Source organism: Myxine glutinosa, chromosome 5 (assembly GCF_964187855.1).
Source record: "Myxine glutinosa chromosome 5, kmMyxGlut1.1, whole genome shotgun sequence".
NCBI lineage: Eukaryota > Metazoa > Chordata > Myxini > Myxiniformes > Myxinidae > Myxine > Myxine glutinosa.
Genome location: NC_136265.1, coordinates 180,133,639 through 180,160,476, shown reverse-complemented (window position 1 = coordinate 180,160,476; position 26,838 = coordinate 180,133,639). Strand labels below are relative to the sequence as shown.

The 26,838-nt window shown below is 45.1% G+C and overlaps 1 protein-coding gene across 3 annotated transcripts in view; it reads right to left on the bottom strand.

The window, feature by feature from the left end:
• Window positions 1-8,381: 8,381 nt before the first annotated feature.
• The window catches only part of SULT2B1 (sulfotransferase family 2B member 1), a 60,241-nt gene continuing 41,784 nt past the window's right edge, over window positions 8,382-26,838 (bottom strand). For all 3 annotated transcript variants that reach the window (XM_068115392.2, XM_068115391.2, XM_078779163.1), the window contains exon 7: window positions 8,382-9,013. In XM_068115392.2, the coding sequence (XP_067971493.2) occupies window positions 8,886-9,013 (128 nt within the window). In that variant the 3' untranslated portion in view covers window positions 8,382-8,885. The remainder of the gene's footprint in view (window positions 9,014-26,838) is intronic.

Here is a 26,838-nt window from a genome sequence, read left to right as displayed (position 1 = left end):
GCTCCGTCCACGTAAAATATGATACCTTGTTACCATGCACCTCAACGAGGGCCACGTGATCCATCCACGTAAAATACGATACCTTGTTACCATGCACCTCAACGAGGCACACGTGCTCCATCCACGTAAAATATGATACCTTGTTACCATGCACCTCAACGAGGACCACGTGCTCCGTCCATGTAAAATATGATACCTTGTTACCATGCACCTCAACGAGGACCACGTGCTCCGTCCACGTAAAATACGATACTTTGTTACCATACAGCTCAATGAGGGCCACGTGCTCCGTCCACGTAAAATATGATACCTTGTTACCATACACCTCAACGAGGGCCACATGCTCCGTCCACGTAAAATTCGATACCTTGTTACCATACCCCTCAAAGAGGACCACGTGCTCCGTCCACGTAAAATATGATACCTTGTTACCATACACCTCAACGAGGGCCACATGCTCCGTCCACGTAAAATTCGATACCTTGTTACCATACCCCTCAAAGAGGGCCACATGCTCCGTCCACGTAAAATATGATACCTTGTTACCATGCACCTCAACGAGGGCCACGTGCTCCGTCCACGTAAAATTCGATACCTGGTTACCATACACCTCAACGAGGGTTGAAAACCGTGCTTCCCAGACCTGGACACAATCTTCTATCCAGGTGAGTGAAGATGTCTCTTTTCCATTTCATGGACATGGGCATTCTTTTTTTCTTTGTTTTCCAGAAAACCTTGAGGGCTCAATTGGCCCCTCCGGGGTCGCTAATCGAGTCCATGGTCTGAGGTGCGTTGCTCGGCCTGAGACAGCAAATCCAAACAGGAAATCAGAGCTGTCTCCCTTGACATATCACATGCCTTTGATATGGTCTGGCACCCCGCTCTGCTCTCCAAACTCTCCTATGGTATCCATGGAAATCTCCATGCGTGGCTTGCGGACTTCCTCTCTAGTCGTAGTCAATGTGTGGCCCTGAATGGATTTCTCTCATCTCCACTTCTTGTTCAGGCTGGAGTTCCCCAAGGCTGTGTTCTGGGCCTGGTGCTTTTTCTGGTCTTCATCAATGATCTCTCAGACTTTCTGGAAAATCCTCTCTATCTCTTTGCTGATGACTCCACTCTCTGCCGCTCCATTCCTCATCCCTCAGATCGGCAGTCTGCAGCCTCCTCACTCTGAAGACCTGGACAAAATCACAGACTGGTCAAACAAGTGGAACATGTCTTTCAATCCTGACAAATCTCACACGCTCACTATGTCTCTTCGAAAAAACTGACTGGACAACCCTCCCATCTACTTTCTGAATAATCCTCTCCAATAAGTTCTGTCACTCAAGCTTTTGGGTCTCACTATCTGCTATGATCTTTCTTGGGAAAACCACATTTCCAAGCTGGCCTCCAAAGCCAGTTGCCGACTGGGCATCCTCCGTCGTGCAAAGTCCTTCCTTGGCACACCTGAGCTCCTCACCACATACAAGGCTTTCATCCACAGCTCAATGGAATACTGCCCCCTCCCCTCTGGGCTGGTGCTCCTGCCTCACATCTAGCTCGGCTTCACGCTGTTTAAACCAAAGCTTTCAGAATCATTGGAATCTCCCGTGATGAAGCTAACTCCGAGGGCCTTTCACTCACTCACCGCAGGTTGGTGGTCTTTCTGTCTTCTACTGACTCCTATCCGGCCTTGCTCCCCCAGCTCTATCTCTGCTCTGTCCCCCAAATATCCCTGCAGGTCGCACAAGATCTGCCAGCAACCTTCTTCTGGTGAAATTGGCAAAATCAAAACTCTCTGCTCATATTCACTCCTACATTTCTCTTTTCTCCCGCCTCTGGAACAAACTCCCTCGCTCTCTTCAATCCCACTCCTCCCTCCAGGTCTTCAAAACAGCTGTTCACCACCATCTCTGATCTTCCCCCATTCAAAACCTTGATCTTTTTCTACCCCCTGCTAATTCACCCCAGATGCACTTTTTTGAAATACCGACTTCTTTCCTGGAAGTCCTAGCAGTGTCCATGTGTTTTTTGTTTTTTTTATCTCTCCCACCCCCCTTCCCATGCCTCCTCCCTCCCACAGTTTTCCCGTTGTCCCTGTTCTCTGCTGTTGTACTTGTGTGCTTCCCTCTCTCCCCATCTTTTCTCCCGCTCCCTTTATTGTATGTTTTGTGTGTCCGTTTTTTTTGTGATTGGTGTTAGCTCTTACACGAGCCTCAATCTTGTATACAAAAACAACAAAAATATGAGTGATTTCAGACCTTGATTGTGTTTCTGCGAGCGATAATCTCATCCTCATGACATGACCTTTTATAACCTCTTTCCTCTCTTCTGTTACTGATGCTTTGAAAAGGTGACAAATAATAATGAGGAATATCGTTCGACCAAACAACGTCATCTCTCCTTTATGCCTAAGTCGAGATCTCGCGAGATCACGGCGAGGTCACGTCTTTTCGAAGCTGCTCCATGCGCTCACGCTTTCGAAGCTAAGTGATATTTCTCAATTGTGTTTTTGTCGAGACTGTATCTATCTTTCGGTGTATGTACCTACAGCGTATCTTTTGGAAAATTTTCGGTGCTAATTTTTCGTTCATGTATACACAATCGTCGGTTAATGGTATCGAGTATTCTGCGGCCTAGTACTCGTAGGCTTAGACTACCGTACCGTCTCAGACCTTGTGGTTTGTTTTTCTCTCAGCGATTCGTCGAATGCGCTGAAATTATTTTCGTTCTCTGTTTCGTACCAGTCGTTCACCCCGTACCTCCTTGTTTAATATCTGTACTCACAAAAAAAAAAAAAAAAAAAAATTTCCTTCCCAGGTCTTATTCGTTTATTTGTTGTTCTTTTTGTTCGTTCGTTCTTCGTTCGCGATCAAGCGATCACGTGATTAGAAATGTATAATCTCTCCCCTGAACAACTATTTTCTCTCATATATTATAACACCCTTTTCTTCTTTTCCTACAAAAGGATGCTTTCGTCTTGCTCACCAAATCTATTCATTCCAAAAAATATATATAATACCATCTCTTACAGTTCCTCCTTTCTACATTCCATAAACTATCCAGAACTCCATCCCTCCTCCAGTGTCCTCAAACGTATTTTTGACTCGAAGGTCTCAAACTCATTTTGCAAAAAATGTTCGTTTCCCATGAATCGTACACTTTTCAAAATCCAATCTCACCCCTCCCCTCCAAAGCCTCCCCATCACCCATCCCTTTCAAATCTCCCCCCTTGCCCCTTCCCTCCCCTCCCTCCTAAACTCCCCCCACACCCCTCCCCTCCCCTCCCTCCTAAACTCCCCCCACACCCCTCCCCTCCGAGACTCTCCCTCGCTCCTCCCCTCCTAGACTCCCCTCTCACCCCTCCTCCTCAAAGCATCCTCCCTGCTTCTTCCTCCTTCCAACTTTCACCTTCATCTCCCCAAACCTCCTGCCTTGCTCTTCCCCCTCCTCAAATAACACCTCACTGTGCCTCACCCAATCTCCATCAAACCTTTTGTCTGCCCCATTCTTCCCTTTCTCCAAGCTATTCTGAAATCTCTGACACACCTTCAACAGCTCTCCCTACCTCTTCCTCCTCTTCCACATCTTACCCTACCCCTCCCCCCCCCCCCCTGTTCTGGACCCGATGCTCCCCCTTCCTCTTCATTAACGGTATGGACCTCAAACATCCGGGGCCTTCGCTCAAACTTGACTGACCTCTCCATACAGGTTGCTTCTGACAAACCAGATGTGATCTGCTTAACAGAAACTTTCCTCCTTCATGATGTCTCTGATGCCTTGGTATCTCTCCCAGGTTACTCCCTCCTCCGGTATGATAGACCTGAGCCTCGTCCTGGAGGTGGGGTTGCTATCTTTATAAAAAACTCTCTTCCTCACTCGCCCTCCACTGCCCTCTCTCCACCTCACCCCCAGGAATACCTTTGGCTACGGCTTCCCCTTCGCTCCCACCTTTTGTTCATATGTGTGTTGTACCGTCCACCAATCAGCGATGACTCCATCTACATCTCACTGTCTGATAATATGGACCAACTTCTATCTACCCATCCCAACTCTCTCTTCCTCATATGTGGTGATTTCAATTGTCACCATGCCAGTTGGCTGGGTGTGGGTACCTCTCTCACCAGCCATGGCTCTTCAGCAAAGGACTTCTGCGACTCACTGGGACTGACACAATCTGTCAATTTCCCGACCCGGATCTCAGTCAACGGAGCATCTTCTCTTCTGGATTTGGTTATGACAAACTTCCCTGAAAATGTCTGCTGCTCTTCTTCTGCTCCAATCGGCTCATCTGATCATGTGCTTGTCAAAGTGGACATCTCTCTGACCATTCTCAGAGAGCCTCCTCAGCGTCGACGAGTCTGGCATTTCACTCAGGCCAACTGGCACGGTCTTCAAGCAGCCATCAATCATCTGGACTGGTCTCCCATCTCTACCGCTCCGAGTCCAGACTCTTCAATGACAATGTGACTAGATCTGGAGTCGAGACTCGAGATCTAGTCACATTGTCATTTGTGTAAAACTGTAATCAGATCTAGATCTGATTACAGTTTTACACCGTAATTTTGTGCATTTTTTTTACAGATTTTTATTCTTCACTTACAATTAAGTAATAATTCATACTTAGCTCCACACAAATCTGTGGTTTTGCAAGCTATTTGTTTTAAAGTCTCGGAACGGAAGGAAATCTCATTTCCTTTCACAAAGCCCGAAACAAGTGTGTGTCCACCCTCAGGAGAGCCAGGAAAATATCTCACCATTCTCAAGACCGAACTCTCTTATCTGTCTCCCTCTTCCAAATCCTGGTGGCGTCTGGTCAAATCTGTTTCTGGTGTTTGTTCCCCCTCCATCCCCTCCCTCACCTCAAATGGCTTAACGGCTGACTCCGCACGTGAAAAAGCTGAATGCCTCAACTCTGTGTTTGCCTCTAAATCTTGTGTCCCAAACCCATCCCTCTCTGTACCCACCGTACCCAGTCGTACCCAGCTGCTCCTGGACTCTGTGTCCTTTCCTCCTGACAAGGTGGAAAAGTTTCTGTCAACCCTCGACTCTGATTCTGCAACTGGTCCTGACGGCATCAGCCCACGGGTCCTAAAATCATGTTCTTCTGCTCTTTCACTCCCTCTTTCTGTTCTCTTCACCCTCTCTTTTGCTCAAGGTCATCTGCCATCTGCTTGGAAATCAGCCAACATCACCGCTTTGCACAAAAAAGGTGCAAAAACAGATCCCAGCAACTACAGACCAATCAGCCTTCTCCCAATTATCAGCAAAGTCATGGAATCCATCATTGCTTCAGATATTAAATCTTTCCTCTTCTCCAATGGCTTGATCTCTGATCATCAATTTGGTTTCAGACCTGGTCACTCTACTCTGGACATGCTGCTTCTGCTTTCTCAACAATGGATGGAGGTCCTCAACGCCAAACAGGAAATTAGAGCTGTCTCCCTTGACATTTCACGTGCCTTCGATACGGTCTGGCACCCTGCTCTGCTCTCCAAACTCTCCTCCTTTGGTATCCATGGAAATCTTCACGCATGGCTGGCGGACTTCCTCTCTGGTCGTAGTCAACGTGTGGCCCTGAATGGGTTTCTCTCATCTCCTCTTCCTGTTCAGGCTGGAGTTCCCCAAGGTAGTGTTCTGGGCCCTGTGCTTTTTCTGGTCTTCATCAATGATCTCTCTGACTCTCTTGAAAATCCTCTCTATCTCTTTGCTGACGACTCTACTCTCTGTCGCTCCATTCCTCATCCCTCAGATCGGCAGTCTGCAGCCTCCTCACTCTCTGCAGACCTGGACAAAATCACAGACTGGTCAAACAAGTGGAACATGTCTTTCAATCCTGACAAATCTCACACTCTTACAATGTCTCTCCGAAAGGACCGACTGGACAACCCTCCCATCTACTTTCTCAACAATCCTCTCCTCCAAGAAGTTCTGTCGCTCAAGCTTTTGGGTCTCACTATCTGCCATGATCTTTCTTGGGAAAACCACATTTCCAAGCTGGCCTCCAAAGCCAGTCGCCGACTGGGCATCCTCCGTCGTGCGAAGTCCTTCCTTGGCACACCTGAGCTCCTCACCACATACAAGGCTTTCATCCGCAGCTCAATGGAATACTGTTCCCCCCTCTGGGCTGGTGCTCCTGCCTCACACCTTGCTCAGCTTCACGCTGTTGAGGCCAAAGCTTTCAGAATCATTGGAATCTCCTGCGATGTAGTCAACGCCGAGGGCCTTTCACTCACTCACCGCAGGCAGGTTGGCGGTCTTTCTGTCTTCTACCGACTCCTCTCCGGCCTTGCTCCCCCAGCTCTCTCTGTGCTCTGTCCCCCCAATATTCCTTCAGGTCGCACAAGATCTGCCTGCAACCCTCTTATGGTTAAACTGCCAAAGTCTAGGCTCTCTGCTCACCTTCACTCTTTCATTCCCCTTTTCTCCCGCCTCTGGAACAAACTCCCCCACTCCCTTCAATCCCACTCCTCCCTCCAGGTCTTTAAAACAGCTGTTCACCACCATCTCTTATCTTCCCCCATCGAAAACCTTGATCTTTTCTACCCCCGGTAATTCACCCCAGAGTCCTTGCAGTGTTCATATGTTTTAATCCTCTCCCACCTCCCCCCCAAGTCCTCCCGATGTCCCTGCTCTCAAATGTTGTGTTTGTGTCCTTCCCCTTCTTCCCCCTCTCTTTTGTGTCCTCCCCCCTCTCTCCCATCTTGTCTGCCGCTCCCCTTGTTTTTTGTGTTTTGTGTGTCGGTTTGTCTTTTTGTGTGATTAATGTTTGCTCTTTCACGAGCCTCGATCTTGTATACAAAAAAAAATAAAAAATAAAAAAAAATAAATAAAATAAAAGTCACACATAGGCGGATATTTTGGCGACTGCCGGCGATCAAGATTTTTCGGCGACTACTGGCGATTTCGGGCGGTCAAATATGGTCAGGCGGCAGTATGGCGACTGCAGGCGGCCACATTGCGACTGCATTGCGACGACGCCCCGAGTGGGATGGCGACTGTTGAAGATCGACGACGACTGCATTGCGGATGCACGGCGGCAGCGTGGCAACAGTCTGGCGGCTAGATTACGACCGATGGCGGATCACGGCGACTGCATTGGGGCCGGGTGGCGGTTTACTCCGACGTCCGCAAGACTGCAATAAGACCGCCGGTGATTGGAGACGATTCACACAACATTTTAAATCTTTATTTCTCTATTTTACATTTCACTTTATTCATTTCAATGATGTATGACATGAAGCATAAATATGTTTGATGTACAATAAGAAAGTTAATAAAGATGTATCATTGTAATGTAATAATCAAACTTTTCTGCAGGGAGAGAGAATGGAAATAAAGTCCAACAAATTATTTCCACTGGTCCCAAGTCCCATAAATAAAGTTTCCAAAGGACCAAAGTCCCAAAAATAAAGTTCCCAAAAGTCCCAAGTCCAAACAATAAAGCCATATCCTTGTCGGCACCACAGGACCTCACTCCACGGAGACCCTCACACCATCCTGTCTTGCCATGGAATCGTGGTATGTCGTAATGCAGTCGCCAGGCAGTCGTATCTCTGTCGCCAATGGCCGTAACTCGGCCGCCACTAGTCCTACTGCTGTCGTCGTCAGTCTCCCATAGCTGCAGGGGAGACGTGGCAGTTCTTCTGTAGTCGATATGCAGCCGCAACAGTGTCGGCCCGTAGTCGAGAAGATGCCGCAGGAAGGCCGTATGGCATTCGCATCTCTGCCGTGCTAGCTGGTGGGGCGATTGCGGAAGACTATGAGCGACTGGGTTGCGGCCGCTTTACGCTCTTATTACGGATACCGACGACAGCATGGTGGTTCCATCACGACAGCATGGCGGATTTTTTTCGAGTGCGACTGAGCGCGCCGTTTTTAAACATTTAAAAAAATATTTGGCCCTTTTGCGGCTCTTGCCGACTGCAGCCGACCTGGGGAGGATAACCACGACTACAGGCGACCGTCCATTACGGTTTCATTACGATTGTCGGCGGGTGGTGGCGATTTTTCCAGTCGCCAGTAGTCGCCGACAAATCTGCCTATGTGTGATTTAGGCATTAGGTTTGACTTGAAATGTACACGCCCACTCCTCACCCGATTGGCCCTCCCAGGGGGCTCTTCCACACACTTTGAGAAAGGGTCAGGATAAAATGGAGGAAAGTTCGCATTGATGACCCAAACCGGGATGGATAAACCCCATGGAAACACCATATCGAGGGCAGCCGCGTCAGTTGTCATGGAAATTATAGACAAGAGCCCTGACGTCACAATGCCATGGATTGTGGGATGATCTTGCTCACTGTGTGGCAGATATGGAATGTGCGGAAGGTGAATAAATTGTCAAAGGGAGGAGGAAGCATCAAGTGAGGGACAACTTTAACTCATTTGAACCTGAGTGATTTTTTTTTTCATGAAAATATTTTATTTATTTGATAATTTCACCGTGTTATTGTATTACAAATAGTGTTAGAAACAACTCGATATTCCACACAAAACAACATGCACGTCAGTCACCGTCGGTGCAATTCCCCAGGTGAGGACCAAGGTTGGTAACGACAAACCTGTGGGATTTCTTGTTGCATGAGATGATGACAATATGATTTTAACAGAATCTTGTGATAATCTAATCTCAAACTAATTGTAATCAATATCCCTCTGATCTTCATTGTTTCCCAAAGATTGAAAATTCCTCTTGGAGGGAAGTTCACAAAGTTCTACAAACATGATAAAACTCAAGTGAGAATCCATAACTTTCCATTATTAATAAATGGGATTATAATTGATGAGAAAATTTATTTCGTCACTAATTTAAAATGATGATGGTGTGAGTCGTCCCTTTCGGACAAGGATCAAGTCCCGGAACTTTCATAGCGCCAGGTAGGTTCTTTGAGGTTCAAATTTTATGTGGAATTGTTGATATCCCAGATAAAGTTTACATCGTCGTCTCCTTTCATTTTCTCGGCGTAGACTCGATCAAACTCCTCGCTTTGTGCCACTGTGAAGAGGTTCTTCCAATCGCCGACCTTTCCTGCTCACCACACCATCAACACGCGTGTTAACGTTCCTCTCGTCATGAACCAAATCGATTCTCTATTTGCTGTGATAACCAGTGGTGTGGTCGAGTGGTGTGGTGTAGACTAGTGGTGTAGTCTAGTGGTGTGGTGTAGACTGGTTTAGTGGTGTGGTGTGGTCTAGTGGTGTGGTGTAGACTAGTTTATTGGTGTGGTCTCATGGTGTGGTGTGGTCTAGTGGTGTGTTGTGGTCTAGTGGTGTGGTGTGGACTAGTTTAGTGGTGTGGTCTAGTGGTGTGGTGTGGTGTAGTCCAGTGGTGTGGTGTAGACTGGTTTAGTGGTGTGGTGTGGTCTAGTGGTGTGGTGTGGTGTAGACTGGTCTAGTGGTGTGGTGTGGTGTGGTATGGTCTCGTGCAGTGGTTCCAAACCTTTTTTCTGTCGTTTCCCCCTTCAACCTGTTCAACCGTCTGGATTTCCCCCCACCCCTCCCCCCATATATATATATATATATATATATATATATAATATATGAACAAGGAAAAAAGTAGCCAAAACACAAAATTTATTCACTTAATAACATCATAAATAACATTAAAATATAGCAACACACACACACCCACACACACATACATACAAACCTACACAGACACATACACACTCACACATATAAATTTTATTTAAAAAAATTATTGTATATAAATTTTTATTCACCGACGATGTTATAAATGTTTATGTTAAGTAAAAAGTCGAAGAACAAAAGAATTCAAGATTTGAGATTTATTCACTAAAGCACAATATTACACGAATGCTAATATTGTATTTCCCTTGTAATAAGTTTCCCCCCTGGAATCCTAAAATTTCCCCCCAGGGTGAAATTTCCCCCAGGTTGGGAAATTCTGGTCTAGTGGTGTGGTGTGGTCAGGTGGTGTGGTCCAGTGGTATGGTCTTGTGGTGTAGACTGGCCTCGTGGTGTGGTATAGTGGTCTAGGCTATCTACTTGCTGATGACTCCATCCTCTGCCATGACATGCCTCACCCTTCAGACAGGTAGGCCACAGCCTCTTCCCTCTCTTCAGAGCTTAATAAAATCACAATCTGGTCAAACACTTGGAATATGTCTTTCAATCCTGACAAATGTCACTCTCTCTCTCTCTCTCTGTCTCTCTCTCTCTGTCTCTCTGTGTGTGTGTGTGTGTGTGTGTCTCTCTCTGTCTCTGTCTCTGTCTCTCTCTCTCTCTCTCTCTCTCTCTCTCTCTCTCTCTCTCTGTCTCTCGCCCCCTGCAGGCCGTTCGTGTTGGGCGTGGCGTCATGGCGGCTGTGAGCAACTGCTCTGTGTTGTAGTGAGTCAGTTGTGAGATTTCCTCCTCTCCTGCCCCCCCCCCTCCTCCCTCTCCTTTCCATCCTGTGTACTTTGACATTTTGTTTTCATCCGTTCTACACCTTTGTCTTTGAGAGAGAGAGGATTGAGAGCGGGCCCATTTTGGGTGCGGCCTACTGGCTTTGACGGCGCTTTGTAAGCCATTTTAGTGCTTATAATGCACGTTTATTATTTACTTTAGTTCGATTATTTAGGTTTGATACCTTCTTGTCCGGTTCGGACAAGTGGGGGGTGTTAAATTCGCTGGTATGGCGAATGCACGCTCTCGGTTAGAGGCGTTCGATAGCCTAACGAGGAAGCATGCATTTGTGTGTGTTCCACCAGAACGAGTCCTCACTGAGGATGTGGTACTCGCAGTGGGGAAAATAATCGGGTGCGAACATGTCCGAGCTGCCTCACGAATGAATCAAAAAGTTGTTATTTTCGTGTCCGAAGAAAACTTTGTTCACGACGTTGTGAGTGCAGGTTTAACCACAGAGAGTGGTGTTTTTATGTTAGCGTCCCCCATGGATACTCCAGCGATGAAAATCGTCGTATCAAACGTACCACCATTTATATCAAACGACAAACTAATGTCAGTCCTTTCTCGTTATGGAACAGCTGTGTCGAGAATGTCCATGATCCCTCTGAAGAGCCGAGACGAGAGGATAAAACACGTTATGAGTTTCCGTCGCCAAGTTTACATGGTACTTCCCGATCGTGGTGATGATACAGGGTTAAATATTTCATTTAAAGTAAAATCCGATGATCGGGAGTATCAAATGTACGCCTCGTCAGCCTCACTAATGTGCTTTCACTGTGGAGCCTTTGGTCACGTTGAACGTTTTTGTCCCAAGGTTTCGTGTTCAAAGTGTCGGGAAAATGGTCACGTACCGATTGTAAAAAGGATAAGAATACTCGTGTTCCTATTCAACCGACTGGAGTTAATCCTGTGAGTTTACCGGTTCCTGCTGTTCCCTCCTGCAGTGAGACGAACAATAGCAGCATCGATGTGCATATCCTGAGTCTTGAAAACGATCGCACTTCACTTCCTGTTACAGAAACCGAAGCGACCCCAACTCGCACAACTTTTGCTGCGATTCCCTCATGTAGTGAAGGAATGGAGGAGGACCCTATTATTGGTTCTAAAAAACGAAGGGCGTCGGTTGCTCATTTTTCTACCAGTAATCCAAAAAAGGTGGTATTGGAGAAGGCCAGTGTAGCTGAACACACACCCCAATGTGTTCCTCATGCTTCCATCGGGTTTGGAAAAAAGGACGGTGAATCGGGTGCTGCAATTGAGGATATTATGTCTGAAAGTTTGTGTACCATCTCTGTGGACGCAAATTGCTATATGGGTGAAATAAGTTGCAACGCTGAATACGTTGATAAACCCTCGAACGAACCGTTACGATCATTGACATCAGTCACTGTGAACGAGCAGACAGTGACTGACTCATCCCTCCACAGTGCTGCTCTACCGATGCAGATTCAAAACTGTGTTACCGAGTCGCTCATTGATTCGGTAGATTGTGCTCCACAAGAGGATGAAACCGAGGTTTCAACTTCTGACGAGCACAAATATCACCATGGCATCGTGGATCGCACAGTGGAGCTCTCCAGCCAATCCCCAGAGATACTGACAATTCCCATAGTGACCACGGAGGCCGACATCCTCGATCCTGGAGGGACCTTGTCAGACTTGTCGGAATCTGATGAGGATGACGAGGTGCCCGAGTTGTCTCAGTCTCAGTTGAGTCAGCCAATGATATCTCCTCAACTCGTACTCTCTTTTCTGAATGAAACCTATAGACAGCGAAATGTAGTTATCAGGGATACATTTCCTGATTTAGGTTCATTTATTCAATCAGCAAAGGAAATAACAAGAAAGGGCAAAGAAATTCCACTAACAAGGTCACAATTTCACCGACTCAGGAAAATTATTACAAAAGCCGGTCTTGAGATTTCGCAACACCCAATCAAGCCTTTTGATAAGGAATGAAGCAAATTACCTTTGGCACCTTGAACATTAACGGCGGAGGTGCAAACCCCAACCGCCAAGCTCAAGTGCAAAGTTTGTTTCGGCGCAAAAATGTCGATGTACTTTTACTGCAGGAAACGCACATCACCCAAAACGTAGAATATGATTGGTGTCGCGTTTTGGGGGGACAGTGCTTTTTTAGCAACCTGTCTTCCCTTTCGGCAGGTGTTGCTTTCGTACTTCGACCAGGGCTAGTACCTGAGTCGATCCTCTTCCAGGAGATTATTAAAGGCCGATTCAGCTCTCTTGAACTGGTGGTTAATAATTTCCATTTCACATTATTCAATGTGTACGCACCAAGTGAGAGCACAGAATGGAAAGCTTTCTTTGCGTCTGTGATGAATCACCTGCAGACAGTTGATCTAAACCAATGTGTGTGTATCGGGGGTGATTTCAACTGTACCTTTGAACCTGTAATGGACAGGAACTCGGCAGAACCTCATCCCGAATCATGTATTGATTTATCTCTTTTCCTTTCTCGGGTTGGTTTGCTAGATGTATGGAGGGTACTTTTCCCCAATGAACCTCAGTATACCTGGAGCCGCATCACCAGAGGAAGAGTGTCCTTTGCGAGACTCGACCGATGGTATATAAACTCACCTTTTAGAAACGCTATAGTCTCTCCGGATTATTTTCCGTCAATATTCTCAGACCATCATTTAGTAACCATGGGGTTTCTTTTTCCTCAGTCAATAAATAAAAGTGCATACTGGAAATTTAATTCCAGTCTTCTAGAAGATGGTCTATTTAAAGAAGCCTTCCAAGTTTTCTGGGCTAATCAAATCCAAAGAAAGCCCTCTTTTTCTTCAGTTAATCTTTGGTGGGACAATACGAAAGCCCAGATTCGGGTGTTTTGTCAACAGTTTAGAGCAAACATTACAAATGTTAAGAATATAACAATGACTTGTTTGGAAGCTGACATTGTACAGCTCAAAGGTAAACTTGCTAAAAATAATAATGCAAGAAACTTCCAGTTAGTACTAGAAAAGAAGACTCAGTTGAGAGAGTTAATCCAGGAGAAAGCAGCAGAGTTGTTGCTCAGACTAAGGGTTAAGAACTTAAAGGTTTTAGATACCCCTAGTAAAGCTTTTTTTCGTCTGGACTCTGTCAGTAAAGCACCCAAGAACATTTTTTCTGTAATTAATCCTGGCGGAGCTGTTGTTGTAAATCCCAGAGACAGACGGTTATGTGTTCAAGATTTCTTTTCCAAACTGTTTTCAAAACAGGTTGTTTGTGATGAAACAATGAGACTTTTAACCTCTCACCTATCCTCGTTAACTGAGCCCCAGCGGCTGGATATGGACTCGCCAATTACGCTCGAGGAGTTAACGCAAGCCCTGGCTGGAATGGACTCGGGAAGAGCCCCTGGAATCGATGGACTGCCGGCTGAATTTTATGTGGAATTTTGGGAACTATTAGGTCCAGAACTGATGCATGTTCTTGAATCATCACTGACTCATGGAGAATTGCCTTTAAGTTTGAGAAGAGCGGTGATGTCCCTTCTTCCAAAGGCTGGTGATTTGCGACACATGAAGAATTGGAGACCTGTTTCTCTACTATGCACTGATTATAAAATCCTTTCAAAAGTTCTGGCGAATCGAGTTAAAAAGGTAATTTGCGATTTGGTTCACCCTGATCAGAGTTATTGTATCCCAGGTAGATCTATGTATGATAACATATTTTTCATTAGAGATCTGATAGATGGCAACTGTGTGCAAAATGACTTTGGTATAATTTTTCTTGATTTAGAAAAGGCTTTTGATAGCATCGATCATGTCTTTTTGAATCATGTGCTTGAAGCCTGTGGATTTGGAGATATTTTCAGAACTTATATTGCTTTATTGTACAACAATATATTCAGTTTAGTTAAGGTGAACAATGAGCTTTGTTCTCCCATACAGGTTCAAAGGGGGGTAAGGCAAGGTTACCCTGTCTCCGGCTTACTGTTCACCCTTGTAATGGAATCACTTCTCGTGTTACTAAGGAATAACGTTTCTGGAATGAGTATATCTCCTGATCATCCTCCAGTTGTCGTATCGGCGTATGCTGATGATGTTGCAGTCATTGTTAAAAACAATAACGACATTGCAGCTCTTGCTAAGTGCCTACATTTGTTTGGTTTAGCTTCCTCGTTGAAGTGCAACTGGGAAAAGAGCAAAGCGTTATGGGTTCCCTCTGTCAGGGACAGTGCATCTAGAATGGCGCAAGGCCCGCCAATACACCTTCCTGCAAGTTTAAAGTGGGTGGATGAAGGTGTTCGCTATCTTGGAGTGTTCCTTGGATCCCCACAGTACGGCCAGAAAAACTGGGAAGGTGTTGCTGAACGCGTAAAAAAGAGATTGAGTAGATGGAGGAGAGCCCTGCCTCACCTTTCGTATAAGGGCCGAGTTTTGGTAGTCAAGAACCTCGTCGCCTCCTTCTTTTGGCACAGATTCATCTGCCTGCAACCACCAGAAGGCTTGGTGAAGGAAGTGCAAAGGCAACTGTTGGAGTTCTTTTGGGGAGGGCATCACTGGTTACGGCCAAACGTTGTATGCCGTCCATTGGCCGAGGGTGGCCAGAGTATGGTCGACATCAGGAGCCGTATAATGGCCTTTCGGCTATGCTATGTGCAAAAACTTTTGGTGAAAGAGCAATTACCAAGCCATGTTTTGGCCACCCACATTTTGCGGCAAGCTGGCGGGCTGGGATATGGCCGCGAATGTTTCTTGGTCCTGCTTCAACAAGTTGACACATCTCCTCTTCCTGTTTTTTATCAGAGTGTGTTGAATGCTTGGCAGAACCTCACAGTGTGCCGTCAAGAAGACAACTACGACATCCATATGTTTGCACAAGAGCCTTTGTTCTGCAATCGGCTTTTCCCAAACATACCCAAAAGTAGGGACCTCTGCCAGCATTTCATAATTGCCGGCATCACAAAAGTATGGCACCTCCGGCAAGTTTCAGGTTGCGGGTGGAAATCAGCTCGAGAAGTAGCCGAGCTAGCAGGAATTCGGTCCGAAAGAGTGACTGCAAAAGTGTTGAGAGAGGTGATACGAATAGGGGTACGGCTGAGAGTATGCTGGTCCCACGAGCTCGAACCATTGCACGATGAGTGGGTTTTGCTGGGTTACTGGTGCACTTCAAGTTGGAAGACTTACCCCCGGTTAGCATGGGGTTAAGCCCCTTTCAAGAGACTAGCAGTAAAGAGCTATACAAGTCATGTGTCAAGTTACTGCTGGGGGATACGCCGCTAAATGGAGTAATCCGGTGGAAGAGACTGTTGCCTGTGGGACCCCCCTCTGAACCTGTATGGAACTCCATGTATAGCAAGCTCGTAAGTAAAAGATCTGGTGATCTCCAATGGAGACTGATCCACTGGATAGTCCCCATCCAATAAGTTAATCAACCATTTCTCTCCTACATCCACATGTTGCCCATTCTGCATATGTACGGAGGACGTGTTCCACGCCTTCATTAATTGTGTGAGATTGGTTCCTTTGTTTCGGTGGTTTAATCTTGTGGCACACAGAATGAATGTTGTTTTCTCGTTGCGTTCTTTTATTTTCGGCTTTAATGCCAAGTCAAGCAAGGAAAATATGTTAATGAGGTTTCTTGTCGCAACAGCCAAGCTGGAAATATATCTCTCAAGAAGGGAGAAATTGAACGGTAAACCTGCGGGGGAATGCAATGTTATGTTGTTTTTCAATGCCCTCGTGTCAGCAAGACTTAAACTAGAGTTTTGTTTCTATAAGGATGCAAACAATCTTGATGAATTCACCAATACTTGGTGTCATGAAGGGTTGTGTGAGGTTCGTGAGAACCAACTGGTAATATTTTGTAGTTTTTTTTGTAGGTTGTCTAAAGTTAATGGTTTATTTTGGCAAATTGTGTGCCGTGATACTTCTGTAACCTTTTCGTTTCATTGCTTTTTCATGTATTTATGGTTGGTGTAAAGATATAAATACTTTTTTTTTTTGTATTATTTTGATAATAAAAGGACTTCAAAAGTCTCTCTCTCTCTGTCTCTCTCTCTCTCTCGCCCCCTGCAGGCCGTTTGTGTTGGGCATGGCGTCATAGCGGCTGTGAGCAACTGCTCTGTGTTGTAGTGAGTCCGTTGTGAGATTTCCTCCTCTCCTGCCCCCCCCCCCTCCCTCTCCTTTTCCATCCTGTGTGCTTTGGCATTTTGTTTTCATCCGTTCTACACCTTTGTCTTTGAGAGAGAGAGGATTGAGAGCGGGCCCATTTTGGGTGCGGCCTACTGGCTTTGACTGCGCTTTGTAAGCCATTTTTGTGCTTATAATGCACGTTTATTATTTACCTTAGTTCGATTATTTAGGTTTGATACCTTCTTGTCTGGTTTGGACAAGTGGGGGGTTGGGGGGGGGGGGGGATAAATTTGCTGGTATGGCGAGTACACGCTCTCGTTACGAGGCGTTCGAAAATTTTATGCGTAAGCATGCATTCGCATGTGTTCCGCCTGAAGGAGCTCCTACTGAGGACATTATCCTTGCCGTAGGATCCATCATAGGAGACGGTAATGTTCGTGCGGCATCACGAATGAACCAGAAATTTGTTGTCTTCGTGTCAGAAGAAAAGTTCGTTCATGACGTCGTTAGTACCAGTCTAACCATAAAAGGGGGTCATTATATTACGGTATCCCCTATGGATACACCAGCTATCAAGATAACAATATCCAACGTACCACCGTTCATGCCAGGCGAGAAACTCTTATCCGTTCTGTCTCGTTATGGTAAAATTGTCCCCCGAATCTCAATGATTCCGCTCGGGTGCCGCAGCGATCGTGTCAAACACGTAATGAGCTTTAGGAGGCAGGTGCACATGATTCTCCCAGATCGCGGAGCCAATACAGGTTTAAATATATCCTTCAAAGTATCGATGGATGATCGGGAATACCACATGTATGCTTCCTCAGCCTCCTTAACATACTTTCATTGTGGAGAATTCGGACACGTTAAAAGGTTTTGTCCTAAGACCTCTTGTCCAAAGTGTGGTGAATCTGGACATAACGAAAGGGATTGTAAAAAGGCCAATCCCTCCACCGCGCCTTCTGACACCCCGACCGTGCTCTCTGACTCCCGGACCGTATCTCCTGTCACCCCTACCGTATCTCCTGTCACCCCTACCGTACCTTCCGTCACCCGGACCGTACCCTCTGACACCCTGACCGCACCTTCGGACACCCCGACCGTACCTTCTAACGCCCCGACCGTACCTTCTGACACCCCGACCATACCTTCTGACACCTCGACTGAGTTGTCTGACACACCTGTGCTCTCCGATTCCAATGTGATGACACCCACCGATGTGACTGACACAACTAGCATTGCCCCCTTTCCCGAACCCATGAACGAAGAATCCATAGTGTATTCTAAAAAGCGAAGAGCACCAGTGCTAAGCAATTTCGCTGGTGCTGCAAAGAAGGCGGTCATGGGCGGCACCATTCCCGGTGCACATGTGTTTGAGTGTCCCTCTGACATTCCCTCACTAACTGAGTACATGAATACCGTTGCCAACGATACCAACGAGTCTCATTATGTAAATGAGCCGAAAAATATAATTTGTACCTCTTACTTGGAAGTTTCCGTGTGCGAAACCTCCAGTGAAATTACTACCATTTCCGAGCTGGGGAATGGTTTTCCGCTTGTTTCCCCTTTAAATACCGAGCAGACTAAGGATTCAATAAACGTTCCCACTTTTCAAACGGAGCCGGTAAACCTGGGTTTGCTGGGATCTCAAACCCAAGCTCCGACCCCAGATACAAATATCCACCAAAGTGTTAACGAGTGCTCACGGGAACACCGTGGGAAACTTGTGAAGATGCCTCCGGACAAGATCGCGGGGGCAGCAGGTAATACCCCAGAACCTGACGACATGTTATCTGACGTGTCTGAGTCCGAGGATGACATTGAGGCAACTGAGCTGTCACAATCGGTGACAGGTCACTCACAAGTATCCCCTCAACTCATTCTTACCTTCCTTAACGAAACGTATCGTCACCGTAACATCGTAATTAAAGACTATTTCCCTGACTTGGCAGCATTCATTTGCACCGCAAAGTCAATAATCAAAGCGCATGAGGATTTTGACCTGACGAGATCTCAATTCCACAGATTAAGAAAGTTTGTTACTCGAGCAGGTACGGAGTGTTCCCAAGCACAGGTCGATTTCATCAACACGGAATGAAAAATATTTCCTTTGCGACCTCAAATATGAATGGTGGGGGTGCAAATCACCTCCATCAGGCCCAAGTTAAAAACTTGTTTGATCGTAAAAAGGCAAATGTTCTTTTACTGCAAGAGACCCACATCACACCTAACGTGGAACATGACTGGTGCCAAACTATAAAAAAAAAAAAAAAACTTATCACAGCTAACGAAACAAAGTTAGAAATCGTGCACAATCCGATATTTGTGAGGAACGACGAGTATGATCGATTTTTAATCTAAATGGAGAAAAATGCTTCGTAGCATCCAATAAGTGGATAAATAAATAATGTTGACAAAAGTTTGGTTGAAAATGATTAAATGAATTATTTTCATGTGGGTTATTTCTTTATTTTTGTAACCGTTGCGTTGCTGAGCTCCACCTCGGATGGATGGAGGTGTCGGAGTGGTGCTCCGGTGAGCTGCGGCACACCACTTCTGTGGATATCCAGGTGCTTGTATTTGTAAGGACAACATATGGGGATGTTCAGGTTGCTATGGAGTAATGGCCTCATCGGTGTAACAGCTCTTGGGACAAGGTGCAAAAGACCCTGCTCGGTGATGTTGCTACCGACCGGTCTTCAATTTCTCCTCCTGAGAATTGTGGACATCTTCACCCAAGCAATAGGACAACCTCAGGAAATCCTGACCATAACTTGGGAAAGGTTAGAGAATGGATAATCAACTGGAACCTTGAGCTTGAGATCTATCCATGATTCTTAAAGAACCCAAACATTGTCACATTCCCTCTGTTCTCCATCCCATGTGTGAGTTCAATGAAAATCACAGCCATTTCCCAACAGGATACATATGGGAAAATCTCTCTTTGCCAATGGTTCGATGATCTCTCAACCTTTCTTCCTGTTTCATACTTCCATAACTGTCTGTTTATAGTCACAAGTGTCTATTCGAAGAAATAATGCCGAAGTTTAAGTGATAAAACAACTCTTTGCAAAATCATTAGACATGGATAGTGTGGAGGCATATAATTATTTATATTCTCCTCTTGTTAAAATGTGTTTTTCTCTGTGAAATGAAACTTGGAGAGGAACATTCCTGTTTCGGATGGGTCAGAAAGGAAATGACCTGTGGTGAACAGATAAAGGTGCTTTATCATTTTAACAGATAACAACTGTCTAAAATGGCTCTTAGAATTCTCCAAGATAGAAACCAGAGTGTCTCACTGTCTGAGCCGTGCGGAGTCTTGAATTCCATGCTCATATAAGGAACTAAGCATTTATGATATAAGAAAAGGAGCAGCGCTGGCCAAGGAGAACGGAGAAGATCTGCTCAGGAGCGCTGAACACGGAGGAGAAGATCTGCGCACAAGAAGAAGACGGTGGAGCCTTTGCCACGACAGGCAGAACGATGCTTTGTTAAAGTTCAGTTCGTTTTATTAGTATAAGTCAATGTCTTGAATTAGTATGTTTTACCTACCCTCTAAAGTTTTAATAAAACTTCGCGTGAGTACCAAGTTTGGAGATTTTCCTTGTTGGAGTTCTAGTCGTAGGGATTAGGGATTCTACAAGAATTGGTGGCCCGTACGGGGACTGACACTGATGACACTGACGAGACACTGACGATGTTGGGGTATATATGCTCAGCTCCGACACCAACGGTGACTCGGACCTACTCGATCAAATACCAACATGCCTGTGGACAACGCACCCGAATGATGTGGGACGGATCAAGAGTATTGCACCTGTAAGGATCACAGTGGATGATTCTAAGCCACTGCCTAGAAAGCGGCAATATCCAGTGAGACCTGAGGCAAAAGCTGGTATTGCACCAGTGATTCGATCATTGGTGGATCAGGGAGTTATAGTTCGCACGGTGAGCATGTGCAACACTCCTATTTTACCTGTGAAGAAGCCAGGCGAGACTACTTGGAGATTTGTACAGGATCTTCGAGCAATAAATGATTGTGTCATCCCAGCCTATCCGGTGGTCCCTAATCCGATCACTGTATTGTCAAGTATTCCATGCAATACAAAGTTCTACTCTGTGGTGGACTTATGTTCGGCGTTCTTTAGCGTACCCATTCATGAGGATTCGCGTTATCTGTTCGCGTTCACGTATGAAGGTTTACAGTTTACTTGGACTGTTTTACCACAAGGGTACACAGAGAGCCCAACTTTGTTTTCGCGTGCTCTCCATGAAGACCTCAGCGACATTGAATTTCCTGGAGGTTCAGTGATGGTACAATATGTTGACGACCTTCTCATATGCTCAACTTCAAGGGAAGCATGTGAGCATGACACTGTTGTGTTGCTGACGGCATTGGCAGATAAAGGCCACAAGGCCTCGAGAGATAAGTTGCAATTCTGTAAGGAAGAGGTCAAATATTTAGGACATATTTTGAAAGGAGACACGAGACGACTGTGCCCTGCACGTGTAAAGGCGATCAGGACCCTCCCGAAACCTACAACTGTCAAGCAGATGAAATCTTTCCTGGGGACAACAGGATTTTGCCATCAGTGGATTGCTGATTACGCATTACTGACTCGCCCCCTGTTGGACATCAGCTTACCAAACAGTCCAAATCCTTTGAAATGGACCCAGGAGGCTGAACAAGCTTTTACGACATTGAAAGATGCTTTGGCATCAGCTCCTGCTTTAGGACTGCCGGATTATGACAAAAATTTCTTCCTCTATTCACATGAAAAAGGAGGATTTGCCCAATCGGTGTTGGCACAAAAACATGGGGGAAAACTGCGCCCCATAGCCTATCACAGTACTCGATTGGATTCAGTAGCACGAGGGTTCCCACAGTGCTTGCGAGCAGTGGCAGCAGCATCATATGCAGTAGAAGCCACGGCTACATTAGTCCTGGGGTGTCCCTTAATTCTTCTTGTTGAGCATGCGGTGGCGATGGTTTTGCTGAAGGCAGGAACACAGCACCTTTCAGCATCAAGGGCTACGACGTATGAACTAGGGTTATTGACGCCATCAAACCTTACCATTCAGCGTTGTCCAACGCTGAACCCAGCATCTATGTTGCCAACAAAGGAAGATTGTGAGCCCCATGATTGTGCGGATGTACTGGCACATGCACTAGTGCCTCGCATTGACTTAAAGGACATTCCCATCCCAGATGCAGATCTGGTACTGTATGTTGACGGATCATCATCAAGAGCATTGGATGGTTCACTATTGACGGGGTATGCAGTATGCACAGATTCTGAGACATGGGAGAGTGGGAAATTACCAAACACTTACTCGGCTCAACAGGCAGAACTTTATGTGCTAACTAGAGCCTGTTGTCTAGCGGAAAGCCAGAGGGTCACCATTTATACAGACTCCAGGTATGCGCATGGGGTTGTTCATGATTATGGTGCTCTCTGGAAACAGAGAGGCTTTTTGACATCTTCAGGAAGCCACATTAAGAACGGGGAGTTGATTGCTAGCCTTTTGGAAGCAATCCTTCTACCATCAGCAATTGCAGTGGTCAAATGTGAGGCCCACACACGAGGGAGAGATGAGGTCTCGCAGGGCAATGCAAGGGCGGATGAAGCAGCAAAGCTTGCGGCACATTTTGACCAAGATCCAGTGATTATACAGGGACCTCTCAGGATTCCTGAAAACACCCCGACGCTACAAGATGTCAGTGCTATGCAAGACGTGGTGGAGGACCGGGAAAAAGATGTGTGGGTACAGACTGGATGCACATTTGACAAGGAATCTAAATTATGGACTTCTCGCGATGGGCGTGTTGTCGCTCCTCACCAGTTGTTGCCATGGATTGCTCGTCTGGCTCATGGAGTGAGTCATACAGGCAAAGGAGGAATGTGTGCATCAGTGTCAAGACAATGGTATGCACCTGGATTTTTACACTTGTGGCAGAGCAATGTTGTGCTACATGTCAGGTGTGTCAGGCGTGTAATTCAGGGAAAGGTGAAAAGACTACACCAGGAGCTCATCCCACACCGTCAGGTCCGTTGTACATTTACAAATGGATTTTATTCAAATGAAGAAGTGTGCTGGATTTGAGTTTGTTTTAGTGATTGTAGACATGTTTACGAAGTGGGTAGAAGCCTACCCTTGTCGACATGCAGATGCCAAAACAGTTGTGAAGATTCTGTTGAAGGACTTCATATGTCGCTTTGGAGTTCCTTGCAGGATTTCTTCTGATCAGGGTACGCATTTCACAGCAGAGGTCGTTAAGGAATTGGGTAAGGCAATGCAGATAAACCTCCGTCTTCACTGTCCTTTTCACCCCCAGTCGGCGGGAGCAGTGGAACGACATAATGGAGTATTAAAGAACAAGCTGGCCAAAATCTGTGCGGACACCAACTTGAAATGGCCGGATGCCATTCCACTTGCACTCCTCGCAATGATGGCTACTCCCAATAGGAGAACGGGATTATCCCCGCATGAAATCTTGATGGGGAGACCAATGCAGGTACCTCATTCACCTCCCCTGACAATCCAGGAGATAGACATTCATCAGATGGATGATTTGATGTACTCCTTCTGTATTGAATTGACCAAAATTGTGAAGATGTTTCATTCCCAGGTAAAGGACGCTTTACCAGAACCTGCAGAGAATGAGTGTCATTCTTTTCAACCTGGAGATGATGTGTACATCAAAATTTTCAAACGAAAAACTGCGTTGACACCACGATGGTCAGGACCACATCAGGTGCTGCTGACAACGCATACTGCAGTGAAATGCCAAGGCAGACCAAGTTGGATTCATGCCTCTCATTGCAAGCGAGCACATGGGGCTAAGGTGGATGGTCCCACAGAAAATGAGGCTGCACCTAGCAGCCCAGCAGAACATTCAGTGGCAGATAAATGATAGTCGTGATTTACATTCATTTGAATTACATTTTAACACCTCTTGCATTGACAAACATTGCATTTTCAACATGTAGTATTCCTACTTGGGATAGTGACATTTATTTGCCTACATGACATACAATTATCTACTGATATTAGTATGGCATGAGTGATAATGTATCACAACTACACTCATGACCAGGGGATTTAGTTCGACCCCGGGAGATAGGGGGATCAGGGTAAGGCAAATAGTTAGATTTATGTTACATATTAAGGGATTTTTCTTTATTTACCTTTTAGGAAGCTTGTTAGTTTGGTATATAATGTTGAATGTCATTGACATATAATTATGTTATAGGTATGAACATATACAAGGGGTAGCTTACATGTTTTACAGATGGATACAGGTAGGACAAAGGGAAAGACCTTATCAAGACAAGCCGACAAATCAGGGGAAAACAGAGACTTCTACTTCGGATACTCCTTGAACATGGTGATATTCATCCTAGGAATGAGTTCTCTAGTAGTGGGGACTCTGTGTTGCATGCATTACTTCGGGGTAATGAGAGAACAAAACGCAACATTGGTGGCCGACATACAAATATATGATTATGCGGTACGACATAAGCAAAGGAGAAGTTTGATGGAAGATAGGGACACACCTTTAGAACCCGATGGATTACACGGGATTAATACTTTTTTACATTTAGCCCACACAAGGGCTGATATAGCAAATGAAAGTAATTGTTGGATATGCACACAAATGCCGCATTCTAGTGAGAACGGAGTACCATTGGAGGCAGTTTCTTTTGGTTGGGCAGAATTATGTAGCTGCTTCCCAGGCACCCTGATAGCAGCAGATTTTGAAGGCTCAATGTCAGGAAGAATAGGATGGCAACAAGGAGGATATAATTGTTACCAATTTAAGGACAGTTATAGACCTACATATAATAAGCACAAAATGCCCTCTTTCGTGACTATTCAACAACAAATGAAAGGATTAATGTGTATCACCAGACCCCAGACGCGTGCGCATAACAGGTCTATAGGACCTCCAAATGCCACTATTATGGTCTCGAGGAAGGCTGGATGAGGATGCCTGTCCCACTAGGACCAAATGGCACCAAGGGTTTAACTTTATATTGGGAAGGCACTTGGGGAATGGACAACACATGGACATATAATAATACATATTTTATATGTGGACACAAGGCATATCCGTATCTTCCGTCAGGAAGGTTCGGAACATGTTTTCTTGGGTTTGTACTTCCACACATGCGCTTATTAACGAAGTCACCAATGCGTATCCTGCATTCTAGGCAAAAACGAACGGTTAGTATGGGAGAATGGGTTGGAATGGTAGTATTTCCATTTTATGGAACCTGGAAGGCAGGACATGAACTACGGCAAATGGCATTGGCTATAGAAACATTGGCAAATAAAACAGCTAGTGGATTGACACAACTTACAAGTGAGCTGGCAGCAACAAGAACCATGGCATTACAAAATCGTATGGCATTAGATATGCTGTTAGCGGAAAAAGGAGGTACATGCGCAGTGATTGGTACAGATTGATGTACATATATACCTGATAATTCGGGAGACGTTTATAACATAGCCGACACAATAAGACAAGAGGAAGCAAGATATCACGATTATGTGAAAGGGGGTGCCTTTGCATGGTTGGAAAACACATTCGGAGGAGTGGCAGCTAAGATACTCCAATACTTGTTTGTTGGATTAGTAGTTATATTGGCAATAGTTTTAGTGGTGGCTTGCTTGAAAACCTTAGTGACGGTGGGTTTGAATAAGATAACAAATAACACTATGATAGTGCATGAAGCACCACGTGAAGAAATAAATGAAGCAACAAATGAGGAAATACATGTGGAACCACAAGAGGAAGACTTTTATGGCGACATAAATGTTGAGATTCAAAGATTGAATCAAGTAATGTTGCAAATGAATACAGTAGAGCTAAGATAAGGACATAACAAACCATTGTGAATTGTGTCTGTTTTACGAGTTAGTGAACTCATATCACCATAAGTTACACTATTAAAAGAAAAAGTGAGGAGGACTATGATAATAATACATTATGCATAGTTTGCTTGTTTGCAAGATTTGTTGGGAATTACATATTCCTGTTTGTGATTTTAATTATATACACTCATTATTAATGCATTTATTTTCTTGCAGTAGTGTTAAAATAACTGCATGAGTTTAATTTTTGAATTATATGTACCTGAAAGCAATTGTGGATGTTATTCTTCGTTTAGTAGTAAACATATACCTGATTTGAATATTATTCGTGTGAAGCTGTTTTTAGATGTACATGATTAGTTAAAATATAGTGATTTCATGTTACAATGTACCCCATCTGATTCAATCTGTGTGGCGAGCAGATATAAATGTGGCAGAGTAAAGGAAAGACCAGATCACATCTCAAATGGAGTGCTAACGGAATTGGGAAGAAGTTTGAGAAAGAAAATTGTGGCTAAAATGAAGTTAATTTTGGCATACACCCTCCTTCTCAAAGAATGGTGAAGACATACCCCTTTGTAAGATTGGAGATGGATGTTTACCTTCACCAAGGGAGATTTATGTGACCATGGGCCTGGGTCACACTGCAACATATGAAAGAAGGGCGATCACCTACTTTTGTTCGAATGCCTCGAACATTCATCACGTCAGCAATTGCAGGACGACGACATTTTACCTGCAACTTCCACGGGATGCGGTGACGTGTGTTATTACTTCACCAACTTCCGGGGAGCCAGCATGGAGCTGCAAGCGAACGGCTGTGCTTTTTCCTTTATAACAGCTGTGCACGATTCTGCTGGGTGCTCCTGGTATGGACCATGGACAACTTGAGTACCATGGTCCCAGCAACATCATTGTGGATGCATCCGGCATCCCTGTTCCACATCTTGCTGGCCAATCAACATCACATCAACACTTGCTCCATACTCATGATGAGTGAGGAGGCAAGTCGACGACAATTGGATGAAGGCCTTGTTCAAATCTACTATGGCTCACAGCAAGAGTGGCAAGAATGTTACATGCAAAGCAGGGTCAGTTTGTGACTCTGCCCAGCTATCACAACAGCAGAAAATCCTACGCAAAATAGTGTAGGTGCCATGAATACATCAGAAGAAAATGTTTCATACTTGAATTTCAAACACGACTGATCAGCCCCTTCTTTTCAATAAAAAAGTCAACATTTGTGTCAAAGCAAACGTATTGCCAAATATTGCAGATGTTTTATTATTTTAATGGTGAACTGAAATTATTGTGTTTTGGTAAAGGTGAAGTGTTGTATGCTTTATGCAAATGAAGTGAATTGCATTATTAATATGGAAAGAGAAATGTTTTGTGATCATATTCTTCCAGAATGATGGTGTATGCCTTATGAATGGGAAAATTGGATTACCAAATTTATGGGTCGAATATTAAA